The following is a 26834-nucleotide window of genomic DNA, read 5'->3' on the forward strand; positions in this document are numbered from 1 at the left end:
AAACTCTGATTAAAATTATGCTCACGGATATGGCAAAAAGGAATAAAAATATGTTTTTAGTAATTTTAACAGACACAGTGAGATCAGGGGTGACACATCACAGTGGTGTTTTAAAGTAAAGAGTGGGTACGAATGGGTGGGCATGAAATACTGGCTCAAGGCCAAGCCCAGTTGGCTACAAGTGGTTTAAAATATGCAGTGTGCACGAACGAAGGCTGAATGCCGTGGCCAGTGGGTTGCACGTTTTTTAAATATGCACTGGGCACTGGCGAAGGCCGTGGCCACTGGCCATGGTCAGGCTAGTGGCCCGTTTGTGTTTTAGGACATACAGTGGGCACGGCAGAAGGCCATGGCCAGTGGTGTGGAAAAAAAGAATAGTATAACAAAACCCTTGGCATGGAAAAAAACAATTGTAAAACAAAACTCTTGAAATTCAGGGAACACACTTTAGTTGCAGGGACATTAAGGTGAGCAGTACATTGTAACAACACCTTTGAAATTCGGGGAAAAAACTTTAGTTGCAGGCTAGGTTAGGTGTAAATGTAACGCAACAAAACCCTGAAATTCAGCTAAATCCACCTTAACTTTGCACCTCTTGTTGCACAAACTATTACCACTATAATGACATCACAGATGATACCCCTAATGACATCACTGATTACAGCAAAATGCTCACACAAAAATACATTTAACATTCATTAACTGATATCTTTCAAGTTTTTGTCTGGACTGGGGCACAATACTTCCCTTGTTCTAATTGAGTCTCCCCTGCAGCTTTTGGTGCAAAGAACCGGCCTGCCCACAATTTCCATCGAGTCCTTTTGACAGGGCCTCTTTTCACATGCTGCCAGTCACGTTTGTACAGTGAGAGTTTATGGCATTGAATGGCTTTAAGCCCTTTCTCACAAATTCTGCTAGGAACAAACAAGTAACAGACAATGGAGCATCAAGGTGGCAAACTTTATTTTTGTTGGGCCTATAAGTCAAAACTATTATATTGGAGTACAGCTAGGGAGAAATGGCATGTGAGGAGGGACACACAGCTTGTATGTGTTCTTTGGGTATTTGCCCACCCATTGATAATCCCTATGGCCATTCCCACACAGTTCCTGCCCCTCCTCGCCCACTACACCTCCTCATGGGAACTCTTTCAGGTTGCTTTCATCAAACCATGCCATCAATCTTTGCACTTAAAGTGCCTGCTAGTGTTTTTTCAAAGCAGTCGCCTGAGAGTTAATGACTTAATTGGAGCTGATGTCTTAACCAGGTCTACCTTCAGCCACTCGATTTATCAGCACTATGCGTGTCCTTCACTGAAGTCCTGTTAAGCTTGTGTATAAGAATTAGGCATTTGCCAGGGACTGCTATTAGATGCCCAGGCACTAACGCCATTTTGCACCTGCTACCATCAATGACCAGTTAATACCACTACTGCAGTGCCTGGCAAAGCCCTTTCCCATGCCTACACAAAAGCCTAAACCGTTGGCATTGCCAATGCATGTTTCTTAATGTAGGCCATGCCTTCAGGGTTCACCAGGCTGCTCTAATTGAACACAGGGAGAGAGCTGACGCATAACAAGCAGTTTGGGAAGCAGTGCAGGTGAAGATGAGTGCCAGAAGAAACGACTGCTTCCTTCACAGAGGCCTTTTTTGCACAGCCTCACTAGAGCCCAGAAAGGGAAGGGACTGCATGGGAATGCTACAGGGAGTCGGGTGACCAGGCGTCCTGGTTTAGTCGGGACTGTCACGGAATTGGGCCCTCTGTCCTCTCGTTCCGATTTTGTGGAATTAGAGGAGAGGATGACCACTGTAAAGTTTCACGTTTCTATAAGTTATAAACCAAATAAACGTTACATTTGATGACTCCATATCATAATTTCTTCCATCTGAGGGTGGACTCGAACCTGTAACCTTTCATTTAGTTATCACGGGCATGGACGGATTGTGCCACAGATACACAGTAAGACCTTTAATAGCAATCAGAGCAAAAGCTATTTGTTTTTTACTTTCTTTGTCGCAACTAAAGCTGCACTGTTTAAATCCAGGAGCAGAGTGCTGTAAGTGTACATTATTTAACATGGGATCATGGGGCTGGAGGCGGGGGTGGTGGGGAGGTTTTTTATTTTGAAAATCTGGTCACCCTACCTGGGAGGGCAGGCTCAAGGTCACTCTACTCACTTGGCAATCCGACCCCCACTTGAGAGAGTGTAAGAGGCACCTGACTATCCTGTCTATACAGCACGGTATAGAGGTGCATAGTCTTCGCTGGGGCCCCTGCTTTCGGGCCCCGAAGGAGACCATGTGGTGCAGTGAGTTTGCTTTTCTGTGGCTGTTTGAACCTTGCATTTTTCTGGTGTTGAATGCGTGCAGCATTCCGTCATGTCTCAAAGTGCTCTGACGCAGACAGAAAGTACCATCTTAGCACTATATAAAAAAACAAATAAAACACTGTATCCCTGTTAAGTAAAACATTTGTTTTCTAGTTTGCAGGAAAGTGGTTCCTGATTGGAGTGGCCTCCGAATGCGAGTACCTGAAGGAGAACAACCACCGGGTCGAGGCAACCACCATAGTGGTCTCTTCCAAGGCCACTGAAAAGAAGACACTGCCCATCAGCACCTTCCGGAAGTTGTAAGTGCTCGGTTACAGTTACAAACACAAGATTGTGAGATTCCACCATGAGCTGTCAGAATAAATAGAAATCGCAAGAAACACATGTTCTCTAGCACACATCTAGTGCAATACTCAAACTTTGCGGCGTGCCAAAATGAGAATGCAGGTCTTGTGTTGGCTTGAAGGGTGTTGAGCATGGTCGGAGTGATTCCAAGAGGGCTCATGATGGTGAAACAGAAATCCAGCTACTCCTGGACTTCTGGGTTACTGTGAGTCCCAATCCAGGTGCTCCAGGACAAGGTAAGTCATTCTGATGAACTTCCACTCCAGGCAAGGGCACCCATAGGGGTTCTTTCACCTCCAGTGACAGGGTCCTGTATCGGATTCAACCACAGTGATGGCTTAGTCTGACAGCAGTTCACCCCCACTAATCCCTGGGGAGGGTTATGGGACAGAGCTTTCCTCTGCTTTGGATGCCTTCTGTCTTCACTTCCCTGGAAGAGGACTTTGGAATGGACTGCACTCCCACCAGAGGTCATAAAGTGTAGTCTCCTCAGAGTTCAGGAATTAATCAAAGAATGAGGAGGTGTGCCTTTTTTTTTAAAGACAAAATGCCACAGGGAATTGGTCCAAAGAAAGCCTGCTGTAAGAGGTCTAATCCCTGTTGTTGTAACAAGCCCCCTTTGCCTTGTGACATCACACTCAGAGTACCTTGCTTACGGGAAATGGAGGGGGCAGGAAAGGGAAGAGAACCATAACATAATGTAAGATGGTGGGACTCTTCTCCAGTCCTACCTTCCCTCTTTGACTACTTTAAATCTGCCCCCTTCCCATGCCTGCTAGCATCAAAAGAACTCCAGTGCTCAGTAACCTGGAGTGAGGCTGGCTCTGTTATGTCAGTGCCTGCCTTTGAAGCATAGTTCCCAGAGGACCTTTTGGGGGTAGGTCATGTGTCCTGGGAGGAGCGTCATGACTTGTTTGATGGAGAATCAAAGGTGCAATAATCTGGCTATTGTTTCACTCCTATACCAATTCACACTCCAGTCAAAGGTAAACCCTGCACACAGAGCTACCACTAGTCTGATATCAAATTAATGTGGCTTTATAAATGTGTGTCTTTATCAGTCACCATGCCACATTATTGACTTGGCTTATATTTAAAGATTCACCTGGCACCAGATTTTCTATGGAATACAATTATCAGAATTTAGACCATAGATGCAGATAGTTAAAATGCTACTTCTGCCTGGAGGGACTTTGTGTCCCTGCAGCTGTCAGTGATGCGCAGTGAACCTCTGAACCTGCTCTGTGCCACTTGGGAGCTGGTGCTGTAGAACGCAGGATACATTTTACAGCAGGGCACATGCGTGTACTATAATATTGACATCCAGCATTATGAAAGGGGGGGTTCTGAATAGCAAATCTCTCAGAAACAGAATTAACCTCATAATTTTATCGTAATAAAAATTCAAAAATGCCAGGGCTTTCATACCCTCGCAGATGGCAGCAGTCACAAGCCTCACAGCCAGAAAGGTTAACCATCACCCTTGTGAGGTTCTGGCTCATCCTCAAGATGAGAACATATACTGAGGCCACCGTGAAGTGTTCAGATCCAGGGTTAGGCAGTACATGCATTTTGGATCTTTTTCGAGATATGGTGCAATGCCAAAGCACTGGACTCTTTTCAACTATGGCCCAGCTTCTCCCTCTTCCCATTACCCACCTGCCAAGGGATGCCATGGACTGATTGATCCCTTCTGAGATCAGTTCCACCCAGTATGCTCCAACTGAAGGTTTACACATGCCTGCCTGGCATATAATTCCCTGCCGAAAGCGCCTGGGAATTCTAGAACTGGGGTCCGGCACAAACACCACTCTTTACAGCACTGAAAAGCTGTTTGGCAGGTAGTGGTCTGCAGACCTTTTTTATGGTATCACTATAGCCACAGACATGAAATTGGGTCCACTGTCAGATGTGACTTCCTGGGGGTTCCTAAGTGAGAGAAGTTACCTTTCCTCTGACAAGACCCCCCAACTACAGGTAGTGGATACAAAGGGGTCCAGGATGCTTCTCCTATCTTACCAAAACCTTATCAAGACAGGAAGGGGCACACTGATTCTCCCATTTTTGCATTCACCTGGGGCCTGTAGAAATGATTAGATGAGCTGTTTGATGTCCCAGTTGCTTGTAAATGACAAGCCAGAATTTCAGGTGCCAAGTACAGTAGGGAACTCCTAGGGTTTGGGAGAACAACCAAATCTTGGCTGCCCCCTGCCTCAGAGCTTTTGGACTCACTGCATTTGAACAGGTCAGTGATTTCATATTGAACCTGCTCTGCTCCCTGTTTAGGAATATTTATTTATGTATTCGGATTTATAGAGCGCGCAACAGCCTGCAGGCATCGTGGCGCTTGTTACAGACAATTCTTAGTTACAGATAAATGAACATTTGCAATTTACAGTATGGTGGCTATTATTACAGACAATTTGTAGTTACAGTTAAAAATGAACAGTTGCAATTTAAAGTACAGATAGTGAGAGTTTTCTTTGGAAGGCAAGGAGCGAGTTTTCTGCTCTAATATCTGTGGGTAGTGCGTTCTAGGATTTGGCGGCAATGTAAGGGAAGCCTAGCATGCCAGCTTTGGCCCTATTGATTCATGGGATGTGAAGTAGGTTGTAGTAGAAACAGTCTCTCGCCCTGTACCTGTTCCCCTTGTAGGAGTAGATCAGGGCTCTTGCCCTGCGCCTGCTCCCCTGTCTACTTCCACAGACCGCCCAGCATGGAACAGTCCCCCTGTACCTGGCAAATGTTAACCTGACCTAGACCTCCAGGTGAGGACAACTCACTCTCTGTTCTGGCAGGCCCTTCAGGTATGAAACTACCCTGTTCACTATTTAATGTTCCTGTTCCCTGCCATTAGGCAGCCCTGAGATCACCGAATCCTGTGCTACATAGCGAGGTGCCTCAGTGGACATTGAATACTCTTCATAGGAGCAGGATTCTCAGGGGACTTCAACCCGTGCCAATATATTCAATGGTGGGTTATCATGGGAGTGATAGTCCAAAACACTTGGAAAGCCAAAGATTGCACACACTTCGTCTCTTGGTGCTCACAGCTCTTGCTATGGTAACTGCTGCAAATATGTCTGGATAAGGAACACCTTTACCCAACAGACACCCTACTGGAACGGTGCCTTTGACAGCAACACTGCGCTTGGAGGTTTTCCCCCTCCAACTAAGCTCTACCTTTGTCAAGGGGCTATAGCTAGAACCATCATACCCATTACTGGTTGGTTTGGTCTCGGGATCAACTGCCCTTTTGCCATCCATTGTTGCCTGACACCTGTGACACTTGCATAAGTGTCACGCAAAGCAGGAGATTTTTCACCATTTATGAAGACATGCTCTAAAATATCTAAGTATTGGTGGGAACTGTGGACTCTTCTGGAGACCCTGTAGTGTGTCCTCTCAGAGTGGCTAGGGAACATTCGGCCACTCTCTGGCCTAGTGGGACTTCATCAGCTCAGATGCCCACACTTACTATGGCATATTCTATTATTATTACTATTATTGTTATTCATATTTTTATTACTCATATTAGGGTATTTATTGAGCGTGCACATAGTTCCAGGAAGAAATAGAGTAGTTTACAAGTAATAGGGGGAAGGACACAGTCAGGGAAACAGAGATCCAAGGGAACAGGAGCTAAAAGTGGGACAGGATGGGCAATTTGGCAGCAACAGACTTACAAGCAACCATGGGAGGAAACTGGGGGGAGCAGATCACCTAGTCCCACGTTTGGTGGGGAGTGGTGTTTGTGTGGAACTAGGTGTAAGGGAGGAGCCATTCCTTGAAGCGGAAGGCCCTGAGCTCCTTCCTGAAATGCAGAAACGAGAGAGCTAGTCTCGTGTTGACGAGAATGAGTCTCCAGAGTCAGGGGGTGTAGACAGACAAGACCTCTATTAAGGCTCTTTCTTTCTTGCACTAGCAGAGTTTAAGTCTGCACACATTTTGACTTCTGAGGCATCGCAGGCCTCTAGAGGGGCTGAGTTTCTGAGTGAGGTAGCTTGGGGACTTCAGGGAGAATGCCTTGTCGAGGATGCAGAAAGATGTGATGAAGATACATGCTTTTAGTAGGAGCCAGTGCAGTTTGATGCGGGTCAGGGTGACGTGGATGAATTTGTGGAGTTGTATGATGAGTTGAGCTGCAGCCTGTAGTACTCATCTCAGGGGTGTCAGGGTACTCGCCGGAAGGCCTCCCAAAAGGCCATTGCCACCATCCACGTGGGAGAGGACCAAGGCTTAAACAGCATATCTCAAGTTATTTTCAGGATTGAAGAGCTTGATCTTCAGTAGGAGGAAAAGCTTGTACCAGGCCATTTGTGCCTTCGTTGCTATTTGCTGCCTAAAGGAAAAGTGCATGCCAATGCTGTACCCAAGGGGCTTGTCACAGGTGGTCAGCTGGGGTGTGAGACCCAGGTCTGGATTTCAGGGTGTTCGGTGTTGTTGGTCAGCAGTAGGAATTCAGTCTTGGAGGGATTCAGTTTCAGGTGACCACAATTAGATCAATGTGAGACAGGCCTTGAGCCAAAACCATTTGTCATCCCCTCCTTTCTTTCTCACAGGACTGTGGTCAAAATATTTGGAGTAACATGCAGCAATGCTAACACAAAACATCCTTCCCTGGCTACATCACCTCAACCTTTGTTTGTAACATCTATTTCCTGCTCCAGTGGGATCCCTCAGACCGAGTCACTAAAGACGTAGATTGCTTAAAATATGATAGAATGACCACTCTTTCCAAGTCACATTAAGTTGTGCCTAATCCGCACCCTTTTTAAGCTAATTGTTTTACTGTTGATGACCCTTTTTCTGTCTATGTGCAAGCTGTGGAGTTTGGGGTATGGTCATTCATCTTGATTTATGTAAAATCTCAATGAAACAAATCAAAGAGTGTGGCCTGGACTTCAAGAAAGATGACGCTGTCCTGGGAAGCTCATCATGTGAGGCCGAGGAAAGCCATTGCTACAGATGGTGTTAGAGGGCAGACATTTTGGGTACCAGCAGTGTAGAGCTGACCCAATGGGATGGGGCTCTAGTGATTTGTGTCCTGGGGTGTGATCACGGCCATGGAGTAACAGCCCTCTACTCTCCCTTACCTCTCGATGCCTAGCACTGATCTCCTGATGCCCTCACAAGGCCTCGGCTTTACCTACCTGCCTGGAGCAGAGTAATAATAGAAGCTCTTTGGTGTGCTGCTAGCCAGCAATCATGTCAGAAGATAACTTGAGGGTTGTTTTGGGGGTGGCTCTTGGCACCACTGCTCTGAGAGCCAGCTGCTCGGAAGTGGTGCTTGGATTGGATCTGGTGCCCAGCTGCATGGTGAAGCTGCTGTGGTGGGCTTTCTTTTCTCAGACAGGTGGGGAAGGGTGCTAAGGCAATCATGTGGCTGGAAACTCGGGCAAGGTCACACAGTGTACTGCCTGAGTTTGCTAGCCACCCGAGGCCCTTCCCAGAGTGCTGCCATTTTCATTGTGGGCAGGCAACAGGATGTCTCTCCCTGTTTACCCCACACAACCCCACCCTCTCCCTACACCTCCAATACATCCTGCACCCTCCCCATCCTACCCATCCTACTCTCTCCCTCCCCACTTGCCTGCTGCAACGGAGGTTTGTGCTCCGGTCCTGGTGCTCCTTTCCATCCACGGACACCGTAGTCAAGCCCATTCACTATGGCACTATTCAGCCCATTCACTATGGCAGCGTCCATCTTGTTTTTATATGGGAGATGGGGCTTGCGCAATATGTGCTGAACCCCGCTGCTTATGGGGGCATGCAGGACTTTGCTCAGACCTAACTAGGTTCCGGCTGGTGGGCCATTACTGGCCCTGCATGTCCCTTAAGAGGGGGTGATTGCTTTGAATGCAGCAATCATAGCACATTCTAATATTCTGAGGTCTGACCGGCACTCATGAACATTCTATTAACCATTCACTGTAGTCAACAGGACATGTAGATAGGACACAACACAATGCATTCCATTTGGTTCTAGATGCTGCCCAACTCGAGTGATCCTGATCTTTAATAAATAGTAAATGCTCCATTACAGTCCCAAAGCACCAATTCACATCAGTTTCTGTTGACTATTAGCACACTGTGGCAACTGCAACTTGCACTTGCGCCCATGTGCAAACTTCAGATGCAAGGTCATTTAAACAAGAACTGGTAATGCTACCAGTTTGGGCTTTTGTGGAGTGTGAAGACATCATGAAGCAAGACACAGACAACAGATTCAAAGTTAAAAAAAAAACACTTTATTAACTTAAAGGTCAGGATGGAAAAAGGCTTAACTTGCTGTATGCTAAGGTGGGATTTCCCTACTCAAATGAAACTAAGGAATGTCTGAGTCAAAGAGTTCAATTTAGAATCTGCCTGTGTCAAAACCTATACTTGCCCTCACAACGAAATCTATACAATGTGCAGGGATGTCAGCAACCAAAAGAAACAATGTGCAACATAAAGTTCTGAGCTTCTTCCAGCCTCCAGCTTCATTTCAGCTCCCTTGCCCAAGTGTAAAACAGTTCCACAAAAAGTATACAAATTACCTTACTTAGGTTCAAAGTGATACATTTTTAAACAATCCTCAGGGCTCTCTTCCCCAAGTTCCAAGTAACACAGTTCTTCCAGGAAACACAGTTCCAACACAAAAGAATCTTGAGGCTCTGCCCTCAAGTCAACAAAGGTAGTTCTTTAAGTCTCAGGGTTCCCTTCCCCAAGACTTTAATTTAATCATTAGAAATGTCCTTCAATGTATATTCATGCCATGTGAAGCTTTTTCTCAATTCGGTATTCAATATGCCTTTCTTTGGCACAAATTTAAAGTTCCATTAAACATAATCTTCAGTGTACCTTTATTTTGCTTATTTTTTAAAGTTTCATTCAATTCGAAATTCAACAGGTATTCATTTTGCATAATTCTAAGCTTCCGTTCTCTTCGGAATTCAGCATGCATTCGTTTTGTTTAATTTCAAAGTTCTGTTCACTTCAGAATTCAATATGCAGTAGTTCTGCTTAATTTGAAAGTATTTATTCAGTTCAGTATTCAATAGACATTGGTAGGGCTTGAGATGCATTTTCTATCCAGCCCGATGTTCAATGTTCCTTCATTTTACTTTAATTGAAATGCCCAGCACTCTGCGACTTTCGAAAACATGCTCCCTGAGACACACGTCCACTGCAATACAAAGTATTCCTTGTGCTTCAACCTTCAAAAATGGATATAGTCTTAAACCGGAGACCTTTGAAAACACTCTCTCTGAGACACGCGATCACTCCGAAACTAAGTATTTTTAACAATGGAAATGTTCAAACATTCACGCACCGGGTTTCTCTTCTGACAGAAACTCACTGGTCGCCTTCATAGCTTTACCAGCAGCACAGAGTACACAGCCTTCTGCTTCTGCTGTCCGGGGTCCAACTCCTGCCCCTCAAACACCAACTCCTGTCCCTCAGACACTCCTCTGTCAGCTTCTTGACACAAGGGGACAAGCACTTCTGATGCAAGGTAAAGGGACAGCCTCTCCACATGGCTCCCTTCTCAGCCCTCAGTCTGCTCCATGGAGCCCCAGCTCCCACGTCACGCTTCCTGGGACCCTCTCTCTCTGCAGTCCCCAGCGCCTCAGCATGCGGCACACAGCGGACGGTCCCACAGCAGTTTCCTCCAGTGGCTCGCCTCTCTTCAAACACGGTTCCCTGCTGATGGTAGAGGCCTCCCTGCTGCTCCTCTCTGTGTTGCTTTCCTCCCCTCATTTTATACACTGCAATCTTTTAACATGTTGCAGGTGTGCTTTCTCAATTAAGCTTGCCTGACCATAATTAAGAGGACATGCCTGACCTTCACAATACTTTGCAGGCATTTTCTTCATCCCAGTACTAAAGTGGTGAAACAGTATAGTGTTCACTACTCTCAGCTGCCTCTTCCTCATCTCAGTACTGTCAGGTGTCACATGAGGGAAAATGAGGGAAACTGACCTACAGTAATCCCTAAAGGTTGGGGAAATGTTAGGTTGTTCGTCAATAGGAAAAGGGGGATACCATGTCTCGCCTGGGTGTATCCCACTCCCTTTCCTCAAGGACTCTCCACCCAGGTGATCCTCCCTCGCTTCTCCACCCCCAAGGTCGAGATCCAAGAGTGATGGCTTTTCACTGGTCACATGATAAGAGAATCCAGGGGGTTTAGGAGTGAGGATACCCTCAGGTTTCTCACAGTAGGCATGGGAAAGACACTTGGCAGGCAATGCCGCAGTGGCATTAACTGGTCATTGATGGTAGCAGGTGTGAGCACCTGGGCATCTAGTACCAGTGCCTGGCAAATGCCTAATACTTATACACAAGCAAAAACTGTTGGCTTTAGCAATGCTGGTTTTTAACAGGACTTCAGTGAAGGACTCGCATAGTGCTTATAAATCGAGTGGCTGAATGCAGACCTAGTTAAGACATTTTTATTACACCAGTAACACGTTTACAACTCCAATTAAAAGGCCTTAACGTTCACAAGTCTGCTTTGAGAAAACACTGGCAGGCACTTTGAGTGAAAAGTTTGATGGTAAGGCTTGATTAAAGTGAGCTGAAAGAGTTCCCATGAAGAGGTGTTTTGGGCGGTGAAGGGCATGAACTGGGGAATAGCCATAGGGATTAGCATCACCATGTGCAGTCAGATGGGTGGGCAAAAAGCCCAAACCACACCTACAAGTGTCCCTCCTCATATGCTATTTCTCCCTCTCTGTATTCTAATGCAATCGTTTTGGCTTATAGGTGGCGCTTAAAGCAACCCAATAGTCCAAACTAAAAAGAACCCTCGACAAAGCTTGTGCAGGTTATAGCTGTCTGCCAAAATCGCATCTTGATTCATAAAGAAGCAGCACGTCCCTGTGGATATATTTTACTGGCATCTTGTCTTCGCCGTACTGATCTTCTGTGCCACTTGTCTATTTTTTGCTGGTTAACTGGCAAATAATTCACAATCATGGAACGTGCAGATGCAGGTGTTACTGTGCCAGTCTTTAATATTTTCTGAAAACAAACAGCAGTGCTTGTCAGATTGGTAAAGCTGCGGCAATCATTAAAAGATAAACGGCCTCATCACAGCCTTGGCGGTATCCCAGCAGTAAATGCGGCAGGATACTGCCAAGGCAAATAGTGTTACCACAACTCGGTCCAACGCTATTAGCGCTGGATCCCAAGTTGTGGTAAGGCTGTTACTTCCCATTTTTGTAGAGTCCATAGGACTCTATGGGGCAGTAACAGCGCTATTACTGCCGGCGGTATTAGCACCATGGTAAAAGTGCCACAAATGCCTATAAAGGGGAGAATTTTACCCCCATCAAAAAGCTGGAGGTAAACTCCCACTTTCTGCCCAAACTCGGAATTGGGTGGAGCGGTAATGCAGCGTTAATAGCATTACTGCCGCATTTCTGCCGCTCTACCCAACCCCTGATGAGGCCCAATGGTAGCTACAGGATCCATAACACACAACCAAGTGCTAAGGAAGAAAAGTAGCATATTTTAGCTGCATTCCCGTGTTAGACGCTCTATAAAATGATTACAAGTTTTAACTCATGTAGTCTATACAAATATTTATCTGCCTTTTCCTTTTTTGCAAAAGTTCAAATCATTGGTAACAAAACCAATTTGTCAACAGTAAAGTGCTGGTGTTAGTATTGGTGACTTAACAATTTAACGTTAGTTCAAAAGTTACTAATAACATAGTTCAAAAGTTACTAATAACATAGTCACTAAAACACTGCTTAGTAACATAGTCACTGAAGAAAACTGCCAACTCTCTGGCCACAAGTTTCATAGGGCTTTTTCAAGGCGACAACAATAAACTCTTTGTTTCCTATTGCTGCCAATAACAATAATGATGTAATCAATTGCTTTCACAATTTTACAAATAATTAAAATCGAGTTTGAGGTAACGTGGAGGGTGAAGAGGTCCATTTATAAAGAGAAAAGAAAACATAGAAAAGTGCTAGTTTTATGAGTAATGTACATAGTGGTAATTTAGACAAATTATCGTTGTGTCTATTATTCTGTCATCCAGGCAAATGCATAAGTGACAATTGCATAATTTACACTAACCAGTGTTTATAGTAGTCCAATTCTTTTTCTTCTTGCCATTAAATTCGGTAGCATAATGTTATGTGACGCGTAGGGCCATTATCACATAATCTAAAAAACAGGGCAGTAAAAGGTATAATGTGTGGCACTATTGTCCGGACATATTTTATACTTACAATGATTAATGATATTTGATGGTGATATTGGTGCAAACCAGTAGTTTGATATGATATGATAGTTTATTTATATAGCGCCTATACACAATGTGCTTCAAAGCGCTTCAAGGCAAGCGACATTCTTACAGCCATGAACAGTAAGGATGTGAAATTAACTATTGTACTCAGCCTGACGACATTTCAGATAGTGTAAGTGCTAAGACATAGATAAGGAAGGGAGGGGGAGAGTGGGAAGGAAATGGAAACAGACAGGCGACTACCATACTAGGCCTGACGACATTTCTGGTAGAGATGGAGGAAAACAAAAGGTGAGGGAGAGGGGTGCAGAAAGGGAGGGGAGGAACAAAACAAGTGATTATCGTACTAGGTCTGACAACGTTTCAGATAGTGCTGGAGGGAGGTTGGGGCAACAGTAAGGAGATAGGGGAGCGACAGACGAGGTTTCTATCATAGGAGGTCCAGGGACAATTCTGATAGAGTAAGTGCAAAGAAGAAAGTAAGGGGAGGAGGGGAAGAGATAGGAAAAGGGAGAGCGGAGGGGAGGAGAGAACAGAGTAAGCAGTCAAAAAGAGTGCAGAAGCAAGAGAGGAGAGCGAATACAATTGCAGAAGTCAGTAGTAACACATAATGTTGCAAGTCAGGATACAAGATAAAGATGGAACAGCATGATTCAGGGCCACCAAGAGTACAAGATGCAAAGGAAGTCCAGCATGAGAATTGAGAAAGGGTGACACACCGTGAATCAATGAAGTCCATAAAAGTAAAATCCAGCATTGGCCACAAGACGTGATGTGAAACCAGAATGTATCAGGACAGACTCCTGTGTGCAGGAAGGGGTGGGAGTGCACAAGGGAACAACACGGGGGGACCAGAGAGGGTGGGGATGGCCTGTTGAGACAGAGGGTGTAAGCACATGTTGGTGCATGCTTACCTGCTGTCTTACCAAGGGGTCGGACCCTGGATCCTCCTGGTCCGAACAGGTCCAAACAGCAAGAGCCCTTTTCTTTGACTGCCCTTCACTTTGGACGCCTGGGTGAGAGACGCCATTATCTAAGAGTTAAGAGCAGGAAGGAAGAGGCAGGGCTAAGAAGGTGGGCGGGGCATTGGCCAGGTGACCTAGATCCACTTACACCTGCTCCCCAGCTGCAAAGGGAAAGAGGCTGGAGGGCCCCTTAAGTAGGGAAAAGAGCGGCAAGCAGGAAGGCACCAGGTGGGCGGGGCTTGCTAAGTGGTGAAAATGAGTGTCAAGCAGGAAGGCACTAGGTGGGTAGGGCTTAGGCCAGGTGACCTAGATCCACTTACACCTGCTCCCCAGCTGCAAATGAAAAGAGGCTGGGGTGCTCCTTAAGTAGGGAAAAGAGCGGCAAGCAGGAAGGCACCAGGTGGGCGGGGCTTGCTAAGTGGTGAAAAGGAGCGGCAAGCAGGAAGGCACCAGGTGGGCAGGGTTTAGGGCAGGTGACCTAGATCCACTTACACCTGCTCCCCAGCTGCCATCTAGGTTAAAGATATTTCATCTGTGTTGTCTACCGAGAAAGATATATTTGAAATAAACACGAGGATTAATGTTAAGTATTGATGGTAATCTTATCATACATTTGGTGTAATACCTTCTATTTAAGACATTAAGAGTCGTAAATTCGACCCTTATAAATAATGCATACCAGTGCAAATATTGTCACGAGGGAGGCATGTTCTGTGTAGAGGTCGAAGTGGCCAGGGGTGGTCGGGAGCGGTGCTCCTATACTTTTTATTTTTAAGTTTCACTGTTCCTATACTTTTATTTTAAAAATAAACCGTTCTGGAATGATTAAGTTTTAAAATAAAAGTGCACGAATAAGTTGAAGCTTTCACTTCAGTGCACTGCACATTCCCATAAATGGCAGGTTATGTTAATGTTAATGTTGAAGGACATTTGTACCGCGCACTATCACCACCGAAGTGGTCCCCTGGCCCTCTGGCGGCTCTGAAACAGGAAGGTAGGCAGGGTTAGTGGGAAGGACCTGGAAAAGTGCAAGAGAGCAGTGAGGTGCTGTTGGCGGCCTCAGCCCAGTGGGTCCTTTGCCTGGGCCTGGGGTATTTTGCGGCCGGTAGTCGTTGTGTACTGTTGTGCAAGTCTATGTGTGTTTTTGTTTTGTTGTTGCCATGTAGTGAAGTTTGTGCGGTTTGTTTTGCTCTAGGTTTGTGGTTGTGTTTGGTTTGGAGTTTGAGAGATGTATGCAGAGGGGGAAATTGTTAGTGCAGTTGATTAGTTGGCATCTCTATCCTGACTTGAGGCGGTGGGTTTCTGTATTCTCCCCAGATGGGTTTCGGTAGCACCCCTATGCATCTGTCATGATCTGAGTCCATCCTGCCTTCAAGGTCCCTTTTACATCCAGCCCCCTCCTCCCCCGTCCTGCCACGCAGTGCTACCTATCTTCCCTCCCCACTCATACAGCCATTGCACCTGCCTACGCCTATGTATCCTGACAATTCCAACCACTGTGGTACCTGGTGGGAACTAAGGGGCGAGTGGGTATGTTGGGTGGGATTAGGTAGAGTTTGTTGATTCCGTCTCCGTGGGTGTCGCCGGTGTTACCCTCTACCCGGTGAGACTGGTCCGGGTGCCGTGGGAGCTTCTCAGTGGGTTCTGGGAGCTGTCCGTGTCTGGTTTAGTCTAGTCATCCCTTTTCCTTTCTGTTTCCATTTTCAGTTTGAGTCTGTGATGTTGAATAGCCAGGTTTTTAGTAATTTCCTAAATTTTAAGTGATCTTTGGTGTTTCGTATTTCTTTTGGGATGTTGTTCAGGTTTTTGCAGCTAAGTGGTAGAAGGAGGTGCCTCCAATTTTTTTTTTGAGGTATGCTTTTGGTTCCAGGCGGATTTCGTTGCATGACCTGAGGAATCTAGTAGGCTTGTAGATTGTTATTTTATTTTGTAGGAATTCAGCTCCTTGTCCACTGATTGCCCTGTGCGCTATGCACATTGTTTTGAAGGTGGTGCGATGTTTTATTGGGAGCCATTGTAGTGTTTCTAGGGCAGGAGTGATGTGTTCTCTTCTTGATAGTTTGAGGAGTAGTCTAGCAACTGGATTTTGGATCTGTTGTAGTTTCTTCAGGAGGTATTCTGGTATTCCGAGGTAGAGGCTGTTTGCATAGTCGACTTTTGACGTGAGGAGGGCGACGAAAGTGAATATTTTGTGTGTGATGGAGAGGAAAGGTAGGATTCTTCTTTCCGTGTGGAGGAGGAAAAAACATTTCTTGACAGTTGCATTTATTTGTGGTTCTAAGGTTAGTGATTTGTCCATCAGGACCCCCAGATTTTTTACTACCTTAGATGGTGATGGTGCGGTTCCCATTTCAGTTTGCCACGGGATGGCAGTTTCGTTTTCTTGATCATGATTTCTGTCTTTCCTTTGTTGATTGTCAGGTTGTTGGCAGTCATCCATTTGAAGACTTCTTTTAGACATTCGATTAGGGTTGCGTGATCGGTTTGGGTGTCTTTGATTTTGTAGATGATTTGAGTATTGTTGGCGTAGTTGTAGCATGTGATATTGTATTTTTTGAAGATTCTGATAACCTGTGTCTGGTAGATGTTGAAGTACAGTGGTGATAGTGAGGATCCTTGTGGCACTCCGCAGTCGTTAACTCTTGGAGTGGATTTGAAGGGTCTGATCCAAACGGTTTCTCTTCTGTCCGATAGGAATGATTAAGTCCAGAGTAGTGCTGTGTCAGTTATGCCTATGTCTTCTAGTCTTTTGGTTAGGGTGTCATGACTAACTGTGTCGAAGGCTGCAGAGAGGTCGAGCAGGATAAGGGCTGAGGTTATGTTTGAGTCTGCGTTAGTTTTTAGGTTGTCCCAGATGGATAGTGGTGCTGTTTCCGTTCCTCTTGCCGGTCTGAAACCGACTTGAGCTTGGTCTAGCAGGTGATGGTTTTCTACGTGTTCTTGGGTTAATTTATACACGTAGGTTTCCAGGAGTTTTGCCGGGTAGGGAATGTTGGAGATCGGCCTGTAGTTGGAGAGGTCTTCTACGTCGCCACTTGTGTTTTTCAGAAGTGGTTTGATATATGCTGATTTGAAGATCCTCTGTATATTTCCTGTTGCTAGTGATTGGTTCAAAAGGTTTCTATAGTATGCTGCTGGCGTCCTTGAGCGAGGATTGATTTGTAGATGTCTGGGGGACAGGGATCCATGGGTGATCCAGCTTTCTTGCTGTGTTTTACCAGCATTGCGAATGCCTCTGCTGATATTTCAGGAAAGTTTTTGAGTTTGTGCTGAGGTTCTAAGATAAGATCACTCGGTAGTGTGTTGTGGTCGGTTGGTATGTTCCGTATGGTTTGTCGGATGTCATTGATTTTTTTCTCGAAGTGGTCTGCCAGGTCGTTGCACAGTTTCTCTGAGGGGGTTGGAGTGTTGTCACAGCCTGGTGGGTTTCTCATCTCTTTGATTATGTTAAACATTTCTTTGAGTGTTGGTGGCATTGGTGATTCTGTCATCATAATGCCTTCTCTTCGCCTTTTGAATTTCCTTCTTGTATGCGCGGATTTGTCTCTGGAACATTGTTTTTTTTGTCTGGGTTGTATTCTTTCCTCCATTCCAGTTCCATCTTTTTGTTTTCCTTTTTCATGATGCTTCATAGTGGAGTGATCCATTTTGCCATTGCTCTTTTTTTTGGTGGGGTGAAAGGTTTTTCTGGGGCGATCTTGTTGATTGTGTCTGCAATCCATTTGTGTAGCAGTTCTGCTTTCTCGTCTAGGTTAGCCAGCTCTAGCTCTGTAGTTGAGGGTTTGGTTAACTCCAGTTGTTTGAACAGGTTTCTTTCTTTGACGTGTTTCCAGTTTCTTTTTGTGGTGGTTGTGAGTTTGGTAGGTTGGATGTGGACTTCAGTAGGCAGAGTGATCACGAATGGGATAATGAGATGGTCACTCTACAGTATTTGTATCAGCGGTGCTGTGGTGATGAGTTTATTTTTGGCGAAAATTGCGTCAAGGGTGTGTCCTGCCGAGTGTGTTGCCCCTTTGACTAGTTGTCGTAATTTCATGGTATTGAGTTGTTCGATCAGTGAGTTTTGGGAGTTGGCGTGACTTTCTTCAAACCAGATGTTGAAGTCCCCCAGGATGATTAGGTGTTCGTGGTTGATGGCTATGTTGGTGATGGCTTCAATGAAGTAGTCAACAAAGGTTGCATCTTATGTCGGTGGTCTGTACACCAGGATGAATGTGATGTTGGTTTTTGGGCTTGCTGTTAGATGTATTACCATGGTTTTCCAGTTGAGGATGTTGAGCGGTTCGTCTGTTTTTATTTTCAGGTGTCTTTTGAACGCTATTGCGATTCCTCCTCCTTTTTTGTTTTTCCTGTTTATTTGGAGGCATTTGAAGTTGTTTGGAAGGCAGCCCTGTAGTGTGATTTTGTAGTTGTCGTCCAGCCATGTTTCTGTGATGAACAGGATGTCAATGCTGCTGTCATCGAGTAGATCGAAGATCTCTGTTGAGTGTTTTGACATGGATCTGGCGTTTATAGGATTGAAGTGGAGTTTGGGGGTGTTGTTTGGTTTGGACTTTCTTGTTGAGGTCATCTTTTGATCAGTCTTGGGGTTTCTTTCCTGGTCGATCTCTTGTTGAGGTGTAGGTTTTGGGGTATCAGTGTCTTTGAAGAGTTCTTCTAGGTTCTTTCTTGGGTTCTTGTTTTCATCGAGTTCGTCTTCCATGAGTTGTAGTTGTCGATTGGAAGTTCTTCTTGCTTTGGTGATGCAAGGTGTTATCGCATCGGTCGTGTGTTTGTTGTTTCTTGCGTTGTTCATTCTTCTTCTACGCGTTTGTGCTGGGTAGTTTGATGTTGCTGCTTCTAGTGTTGGGTTGGTTTGTACTGGTGACCACTTGTCAGCGAGGTAAGGAGTTAAGTAGAGGGATATTTCTCTTCTCTCAGTGATGGTTCGATTCTTGTTCTTGACTGCAGGGTTGTGTTCTGTAGTTGTGGTTCTTTGTTGCTGTTTCGGAGTGTTTGTTCTTTCTTCTCTTTTTCTTTCTCTTGGAATGGGTCGTTTGCGCGACATTATAAGATAGAGAGTTGTTTAGTCTTTGTTTGTTGATGTCCGGTTGGTTCTGCTTTGGTCCGGTTGTCTTGTGGTGTAGTAAGAGAGTGGGGGCCATCCGCTAACAATTGGGTCCTGTCTGTGGGTGGTATTTCTGGCTAATGTAGCCGACTAATTCAGCTGCCATCTTGAAGGGGTAGGGGAGGTGGTTGGGAGTTATATAGTTGGTTTTTATCGGTGGCTCTCAATGGTGTCAGTTACCCAATACGCGATTCACTGCAATAGACAGGCAGTGTCGGCTTATGAAGGATTTCTAATAGTTGAGATTGATTTTGGGTGAGCAGCTAGAACTTAAGTCTGAAGAGGCGAGAGTCCCTAATCGGGGTGTTGCTCCACAGCGATTCACTGGTTGGTTTTGTCTCACTTTAGGGGTGTCTCACTTTAGGGGTGAGCTGGTTAGCAGGATTTGGGAGACTTGTCTAGAAGTCTATGAGATTTGAATATCGTACTATGCAGCCCAGAAGTAGAACCCCTACTAATAATTGAGAGACCTGTATTGTGGTGGAGGGCCTATCGATGTAATCTAAATATCACACGATGCAGTGTGGGGATAGAATCCCTATTAATGTTGGAGACCTGCAAAGTGGGAGAGGAGTCTATCGATGCAATCTGAATATCACAATGCAGCTTGGAGATAGAACCCCTACCAATTAGAGAGACCTGTATAGTGGGAGTGAGGCCTATCAATGCAATCTGAGTATCACAAAAGGCAGTGTGGACCCAGAACCCCTATAGAATTAGAGAGACCTGTATAGTGGGAGAGAGGCCTATCAGAGCACAATGCAGAACGAACCCAGGACCCTTTCTAAACTTGAGAGACATGTATAGTGGGAAAGGGGTCTATTAATGCATTCTAACTGTCACACGGTGCAGTCTGGGGACAGTGCCCTTAAGGGCCTGCACAGTGGGAGAGAGGCCTCTTAATGCAATCTGTAAATCACAAGGCAATATGGACCCAGAACCCCTATAGAATTTGAGGGACCTGTATGGTGGGAGAGAGGCCTATCAATGCAGTCTCAATATCACACAATGCAGCCAGGAAACAGAACCCCTACCAGATTTGAGAGAGCTGTGTATTCAATCTGAACAACACCCAATGCATCCTGGAAATAGAACCCCTATTTAATTTGAGAGACCTGTATAGTGGGAGAGAGGCCTATCGATACACTCACAACATCACACAATGCAACGTGGACCCAGAACCTCTGTCCAATTGGAGAGACCTGTACAGTGGGAGAGAGGCCTATCAATACTATCACAGTACCACACAATGCAATATGAACCTAGAAACCCTGTTAAAAGATTAGAGAGACCTGTATAGTGGGAGAGAGGCATATCAATGTAATCTGACTATCATACAATGCAGCCTGGAAACAAATCCCCTATCAAATCTGAGAGACCTATAAAGTGGGAGAGAGGCCCGTCAATGCAATCCCAACATCACACAATGCAATGTGGCCCCAGAACCTCTATAAACTTGGAGAGACGTGTCCAGTGGGAGAGAGGCCCATCAATGCAAACCTAACATCACGCAATGTAATATGGACCTATAACCCCTCTAGAAAATTAGAGAGTCCTGTATAGTGGGGGAGAGCTCTATCTGTGTAATCTAAATATCACATAATGCCATATGGACCCAGAACCCATACAAAAATTACAGAGACCTGTATAGTGGGAGAGAGGCCTATCAATGCAATCCAAATATCACACAATGCAATGATGACACCAAACCCATGCTAAGCTCGAGAGACCTGTATAGAGGGAGAAGGCCCAATCCCCCTGTGTAATGTGGGTTTGCTAAGTGGCTAGGATTCTGGGTAGAGTTGTAGCTCTCCCCTAAACCAGGCCCCTCCTACCTTACTCGTCCTTGTAGTTGATGGTTGATGGCTGGTCACTGGGGGACACCGGCTGACACTTCCCGGAGCGCCACTGGTAGAGCCGCCCTTGTCCCTGGGCTGCGTGGGCAGGTAATCACTGGAGGGGGTGGGTTAGGGAGGCGGGAATAGTGAAGTTGGCGAGGGGAAGGTGAGCAGAGTACACGGGGCGGGGGGAGCACACAGAGGCAGAAATTAAAGTGAAAGGCCCAGAGGATATCCCAGGGGCCTGTTCTCACCTGCCGTGCGCGAACTGAATTGCGGGCAGGGAGAGAGATATTACCTTTGGCCTACGCGGCTCAGTGATACAGGAGTCAGTCACCAGAGGGGAGGGCCACTCACCTGCATGGGCTGGATGGAAGTGGCGTGCAGATCGAGGTGGGAGCAACACACGGGATCAAAGCAGCCTATCAGGGCTGGTGGGAAGGAGCGAGGGCGGGCAAAAGGGGAGGCAGGAAGGACACGGCCTTCGCTGGGGGGTATGTAGGGGATGGGGGCTCTAAAGGGGTAACGGGCAGTGGATTCAAGGCCTAAGGAGGCTGGGGGGCTCACCCACTAACCTGCACGGCCCGGATGGAAGTGGCGTGCAGGTCGAGGTGTTAGCAACACACAGGATCAAGGCAGCCTATCAGGGCTGGTAAAAGGGAGCGAGGGCGGGCACAAGGGGAGGCATAATGGGGTGCGGCCTGCACTGGGGGGCACGTGGGGGCTGGTGGCTCTAAATGGGTAACAGGCAGTGGATTCAAGGCCTAAAGGAGGCTGGGGGGCTCACCCACTCACCTGCACGGCCCGGATGGAAGTGGCGTGCAGGTCGAGGTGGGAGCAACACACGGGATCAAGGCAGCATATCAGGGCTCGTGGGAGGGAGCGAGGGCGGGCACAAGCGGAGGCAGGAAGGACGCGGCCTGCGCTGGGGGGGTACGCGGGGGCTCTAAAGGGGTAACGGGCAGTGGATTTGAGGCCTAAGGAGGCTGGGGTCTCACCCAGTCACCTGCACAGCCCGGATGAAAGTGGCGTGCAGGTCGAGGTGGGAGCAACACACGGGATAAAGGCAGCCTTTCAGGGCTGGTGGGAGGGAGCGAGGGCGGGCACAAGGGGAGGCAGGAAGGACACGGCCTGCGCTGGGGGGTATGTGGGGGGATGGGGGCTCTAAAGCGGTAACAGGCAGTGGATTCGAGGCCTAAGGAGGCTGGGGGGTGTTCACCCACTCACCAGCACAGCCTGGATGGAAGTGGCGTGCAGGTCGAGGTGGGAGTAACACATGGGATCAAGGCAGCCTATCAGGGCTGGTGGGAGGGAGCGAGGGCGGGCACAACGGGAGGCAGGAAAGGATGCGGCCTGTGCTGGGGGGCACGCGGGGGCTGGTGGCTCTAAAGGAGTAATGGCAGTTGATTTGAGGCTGAAAGGAGGCTGGGGGCTCACCCACTCACCTGCATGGCCTGGATGGAAGTGGCGTGCAGGTCGAGGTGGGAGCAACACACGGGATCAAGGCAGCCTATCAAGGCTGATGGGAGGGAGCGAGGGGGGGCACAAGGGGAGCCAGGAAAGCATGCGGCCTGCACTGGGGGGTACACGGGGGCTCTAAAGGGGTAAAGGGCAGTGGATTCGAGGCCTAAGGAGGCTGTGGGGCTCACCCACTCACCTGCATGGCCCGGATGGAAGTGGCATGCAGGTCGAGGTGGGAGCAACACACAGGATCAAGGCAGCCTATCAGGGCTCATGGGAGGGGGCGGGGGCTCTAAAGGGGTAACGGCCAGTGGATTCAAGGCCTTAGGAGGCTGGGGGGGTCACCCAATCACCTGCATGGCCCGGATGGAAGCAGGTGTTTGTTTGGAGGTTTGGATTGTGCGTGGGGATTGGGGCGCAGTGATGGGGTTTGTGGGGAGGGGGGCAGACCAGCAGGAAACATAGTTCCACTACTTCTTTTCGGACACTTCGACCACTTGTTCTGTGTAATGTTCAAAGTGTGCCGAAAGCTTTCCATACGTCACACCACTTTGCTCCTCCCACGCTCCCAGAGAAACACAGCCAAGATGCCAATAAAATAGATCCTCAAAATCAAAGAGAAGCTTTATATAAGCATTTCCAGACGAACAACCTTAAAGGGTTATGATTGTGACGCATTGCTGACAGTTAATAGCGTGAAGTTAATGATGGGTACATTCGAAAGGGATCCAGTATCCTGATGAAGATCCATATGACCACTTTTTCTGAAGGTTGAAACATGCATGTTGACTCAGATGGATGTAGCAGCATGATGATTTTTAAAGGATAAAAAGAAGACTTTGCTGCTCTATTTTTGTGAATTTTACTCTTCTAACTTTGTTGTCTTTGTTTATGTGCACATAGGAATGTATTATTTATGCAAAGCCCTTCACTCTATGGCACATCCTTAATTCCAATTTATTCTGGGAGGAAGCCTGGTATACTAATAGCTAAGGACAGTTAGCTATGTATACTTTGTCTATGTCCAGGTGGACAATAACCTGTATATATAAAGAGAGACAAAGCTAAAGTGTAGATGCTAGAGGTACATGAAAACGATTTATCACATCAGGGACCAATCACAATTAAGATCAAATTTTAATGATAAATCATAAAAGTTAAAACAACCAATTAAATGAGGTGGTCCACAGTACAAAACATACAGTATTCAATATAAAACCAAACTAAACTAGAACAGAAGTTACGTGAACAAACTAGTTCGGCTAGTGACAAAACCAGTGTGTTAAAAGAGCACAAGGGGGTACCTGTTAAACAAATTGTATAGAACCCTACTTCAGTTTGAAATAAATGTATAATACGTAACCAGAGACTTAAACGTATTATACATTTATTTCAAACTGAAGTAGGGTTCTATACAATTTGTTTAACAGGTACCCCCTTGTGCTCTTTTAACACACTGGTTTTGTCACTAGCCGAACTAGTTTGTTCACGTAACTTCTGTTCTAGTTTAGTTTGGTTTTATATTGAATACTGTATGTTTTGTACTGTGGACCACCTCATTTAATTGGTTGTTTTAACTTTTATGATTTATCATTAAAATTTGATCTTAATTGTGATTGGTCCCTGATGTGATAAATCGTGTTCATGTACCTCTAGCATCTACACTTTAGCTTTGTCTCTCTTTATATATACATCCTTAATTCCCCCATGAATGTGAGTGTAATTGTGAAAATATTTTTAAATAAATGTTGCATTCTTGGGTCATACAAACATACAAGTGCTAATAAAACATTATAAAGTGACATGCTCATCTCAGTCTTCCCTGTTTGTGTGGTCTGAGGCAATCCCACTCAAGGAATTTTGCTTTATGAATTATTTACTGTAAACCTTTCTGGTGTGATAATTGATGAGCACATGGCATGCACTACTCTAGTGATGTGCAGAAACCTAATCTTACAGATGCATAAAAACGTTAGTTCAACTATTGTTTCTTTTGCTTTATAGAGACGGAATATGCTGGGAGATCAAGCATGAGTACAAGCAGTCCAAGGTCGCAGGAAGCTTTCTCCTGAAAGGTGCGTCTGTGGCCCCGAACCTCCTTCTATCTGAGAATATTTGGGATGCTGTTGTGACCGTACAGTGACATGTATGTTGCTGTATACAACTTTGACATAAATAAATACTTTGATTAACCCCGAAAGTGAAATTACAACCACATTAATTATTAGAAGTGTGGAGCCATTGGTTCTGCTCTCTAGGCATGCACAGGAAACCAGGACCTCCGATGAGAAGCTTGGAACTATATGATCTACTCTCTGAGTATGGCCAGGAAAACAAGTCCCCTTATGAGAAGCTTTGAATCCAAGGTTCTGCTCTCTAGGCATGCACAAGAAACCAGGACCTCCGATGAGAAGCTTGAACCATATGCTCTGCTCTTTAGGTATGGCCAGGAAAACAGGTCCCCTTATCAGAAGCTTGGAACCCAAGGTTCCGCTCTCTGAGTATGCACAGGAATTCAGGTACCCCAATGAGAAGCTTGGAACCATATGTTCTACTCTCTGAGTATGCACAGGAAACCAGGTCCCCTTATGAGAAGCTAGGAACCAAAAGTAACTCTCTCTGAGCATGCACAGGAAACCAGGTCCCCTTATGAGAAGCTTGAAACCAAAAGTAACTCTCTCTGAGCATGCACAGGAAACCAGGACCCCCTTAAGAGAATCTTGGAACTGAACGTTCTGCTCTCTGAGTATACCCAGGAAACAATGTCCCTTATGAGAAGCTTAAACCCATCTGTTCTGTTCTCTGAGCATGCACTGGAAACCAGGTCCCCTTATAAAAAACCTGGAACTGAAGGTTCTGCTCTCTGAGCATGCACAGGAAGCCAGATACCTCATGAGAAGCTTGAACCCATAGGTTCTGTTCTCTGAGCATCCACTGGAAACCAGGTCCCCTTATAAAAAACCTGGAACTGAAGGTTCTGCTCTCTGAGCATGCACGGGAAGCCAGATACCTCATGAGAAGCTTGAACTCATAGGTTCTGCTCTTTGAGCATGCACAGGAAACCAGATCCCCTTATGAGAAGTTTGGAACTTAAGGTTCGGCTCTCAGAGTATGCCCAGGAAACGCGGTGCCCTTAAGAGACGCTTGAAACGTAGGTTCTGCTCTTTGAGCATGCACAGGAAACCAGGTCCCCTTATGAGAGGCTTGGAAACAAAGGTTCTGCTCTTGGAGTATGCCCAGGAAACAAGGTCCCCTTATGAGAAGCTTGGAACCAAAAGTAACTCTCTCTGAGCATGCACAGGAAACCAGGTCCCCTTATGAGAAGCTTGGAACCAAAAGTAACTCTCTCTGAGCATGCACAGGAAACCAGGACCCCCTTAAGAGAATCTTGGAACTTAACGTTCTGCTCTCTGAGTATACCCAGGAAACGAGGTCCCTTATGAGAAGCTTAAACCCATCTGTTCTGTTCTCTGAGCATGCACTGGAAACCAGGTCCCCTTATAAAAAACCTGGAACTGAAGGTTCTGCTCTCTGAGCATGCACAGGAAGCCAGATACCTCGTGAGAAGCTTGAACCCATAGGTTCTGTTCTCTGAGCATGCACTGGAAACCAGGTCCCCTTATAAAAAACCTGGAACTGAAGGTTCTGCTCTCTGAGCATGCACGGGAAGCCAGATACCTCATGAGAAGCTTGAACTCATAGGTTCTGCTCTTTGAGCATGCACAGGAAACCAGATCCCCTTATGAGAAGTTTGGAACTTAAGGTTCGGCTCTCAGAGTATGCCCAGGAAACACGATGCCCTTAAGAGACGCTTGAAACGTAGGTTCTGCTCTTTGAGCATGCACAGGAAACCAGGTCCCCTTATGAAAGGCTTGGAAACAAAGGTTCTGCTCTTGGAGTATGCCCAGGAAACAAGGTCCCCTTAAGAGACGCTTGAAACTGTAGGATCTGCTCTTTGAGCATACACAGGAAACCAGGCCCCATTATGAGAAGCTTGGAACTGATGGTTCAGTTCTCTGAGACTGCACAGAAAGCCAGGTACACTTATGAGAAGCTTGAACCTGTAGGCTCTGCTCTTTGAGCATTCAGAGTAAACCAGATCCCCTCATGAGAAGTTTGTAACTGAAGGTTCTACTCTCTGGGCATGCACTGGAAGCCAGGTCCCCTTATAAAGCTTGGAACCATAGTTTCTGCTCTGTGTGCATGTGCAGCAAACCAGGTACTCAATAGTAAACACACATTGTGCAGCATTGCAACATTTCAAGAGCAACTAACTTGCCCACCTCTACGTGTATGGTGACATTATGCACATTTAAATTAAAATTCATGTTTAATTGGCATTTTGCCTCTTGATGTCGCACCTATTTGGCCCATTTATGTTCTTACCAAGTTTGGTCTATATGCATACTTTCAGAGATGCTAGTTTTATTATGTCACTTTATTTTCAAAAGATCACAGAGCTTTATTTGTTTCTATTTGTTAAAAAAAATATTTATGGGGCATTTGTGATGCACACAAGCAGAAAGCTACTTTAGGGAA

The 26834-nt window shown here is 46.1% G+C and overlaps 1 protein-coding gene across 1 annotated transcript in view; it reads left to right on the forward strand.

The window, feature by feature from the left end:
• C8G (complement C8 gamma chain) overlaps positions 1 to 26834 on the forward strand; it is a 174891-nt gene that overhangs the window by 42678 nt on the left and 105379 nt on the right. Inside the window, exons 2-3 of the mRNA XM_069609773.1 lie at positions 2484 to 2629; positions 24300 to 24370. Of these exons, the coding sequence (XP_069465874.1) occupies positions 2484 to 2629; positions 24300 to 24370 (217 nt within the window). The remainder of the gene's footprint in view (positions 1 to 2483; positions 2630 to 24299; positions 24371 to 26834) is intronic.

Source organism: Ambystoma mexicanum, chromosome 8 (assembly GCF_040938575.1).
Source record: "Ambystoma mexicanum isolate Mex_15411 chromosome 8, UKY_AmexF1_1, whole genome shotgun sequence".
NCBI lineage: Eukaryota > Metazoa > Chordata > Amphibia > Caudata > Ambystomatidae > Ambystoma > Ambystoma mexicanum.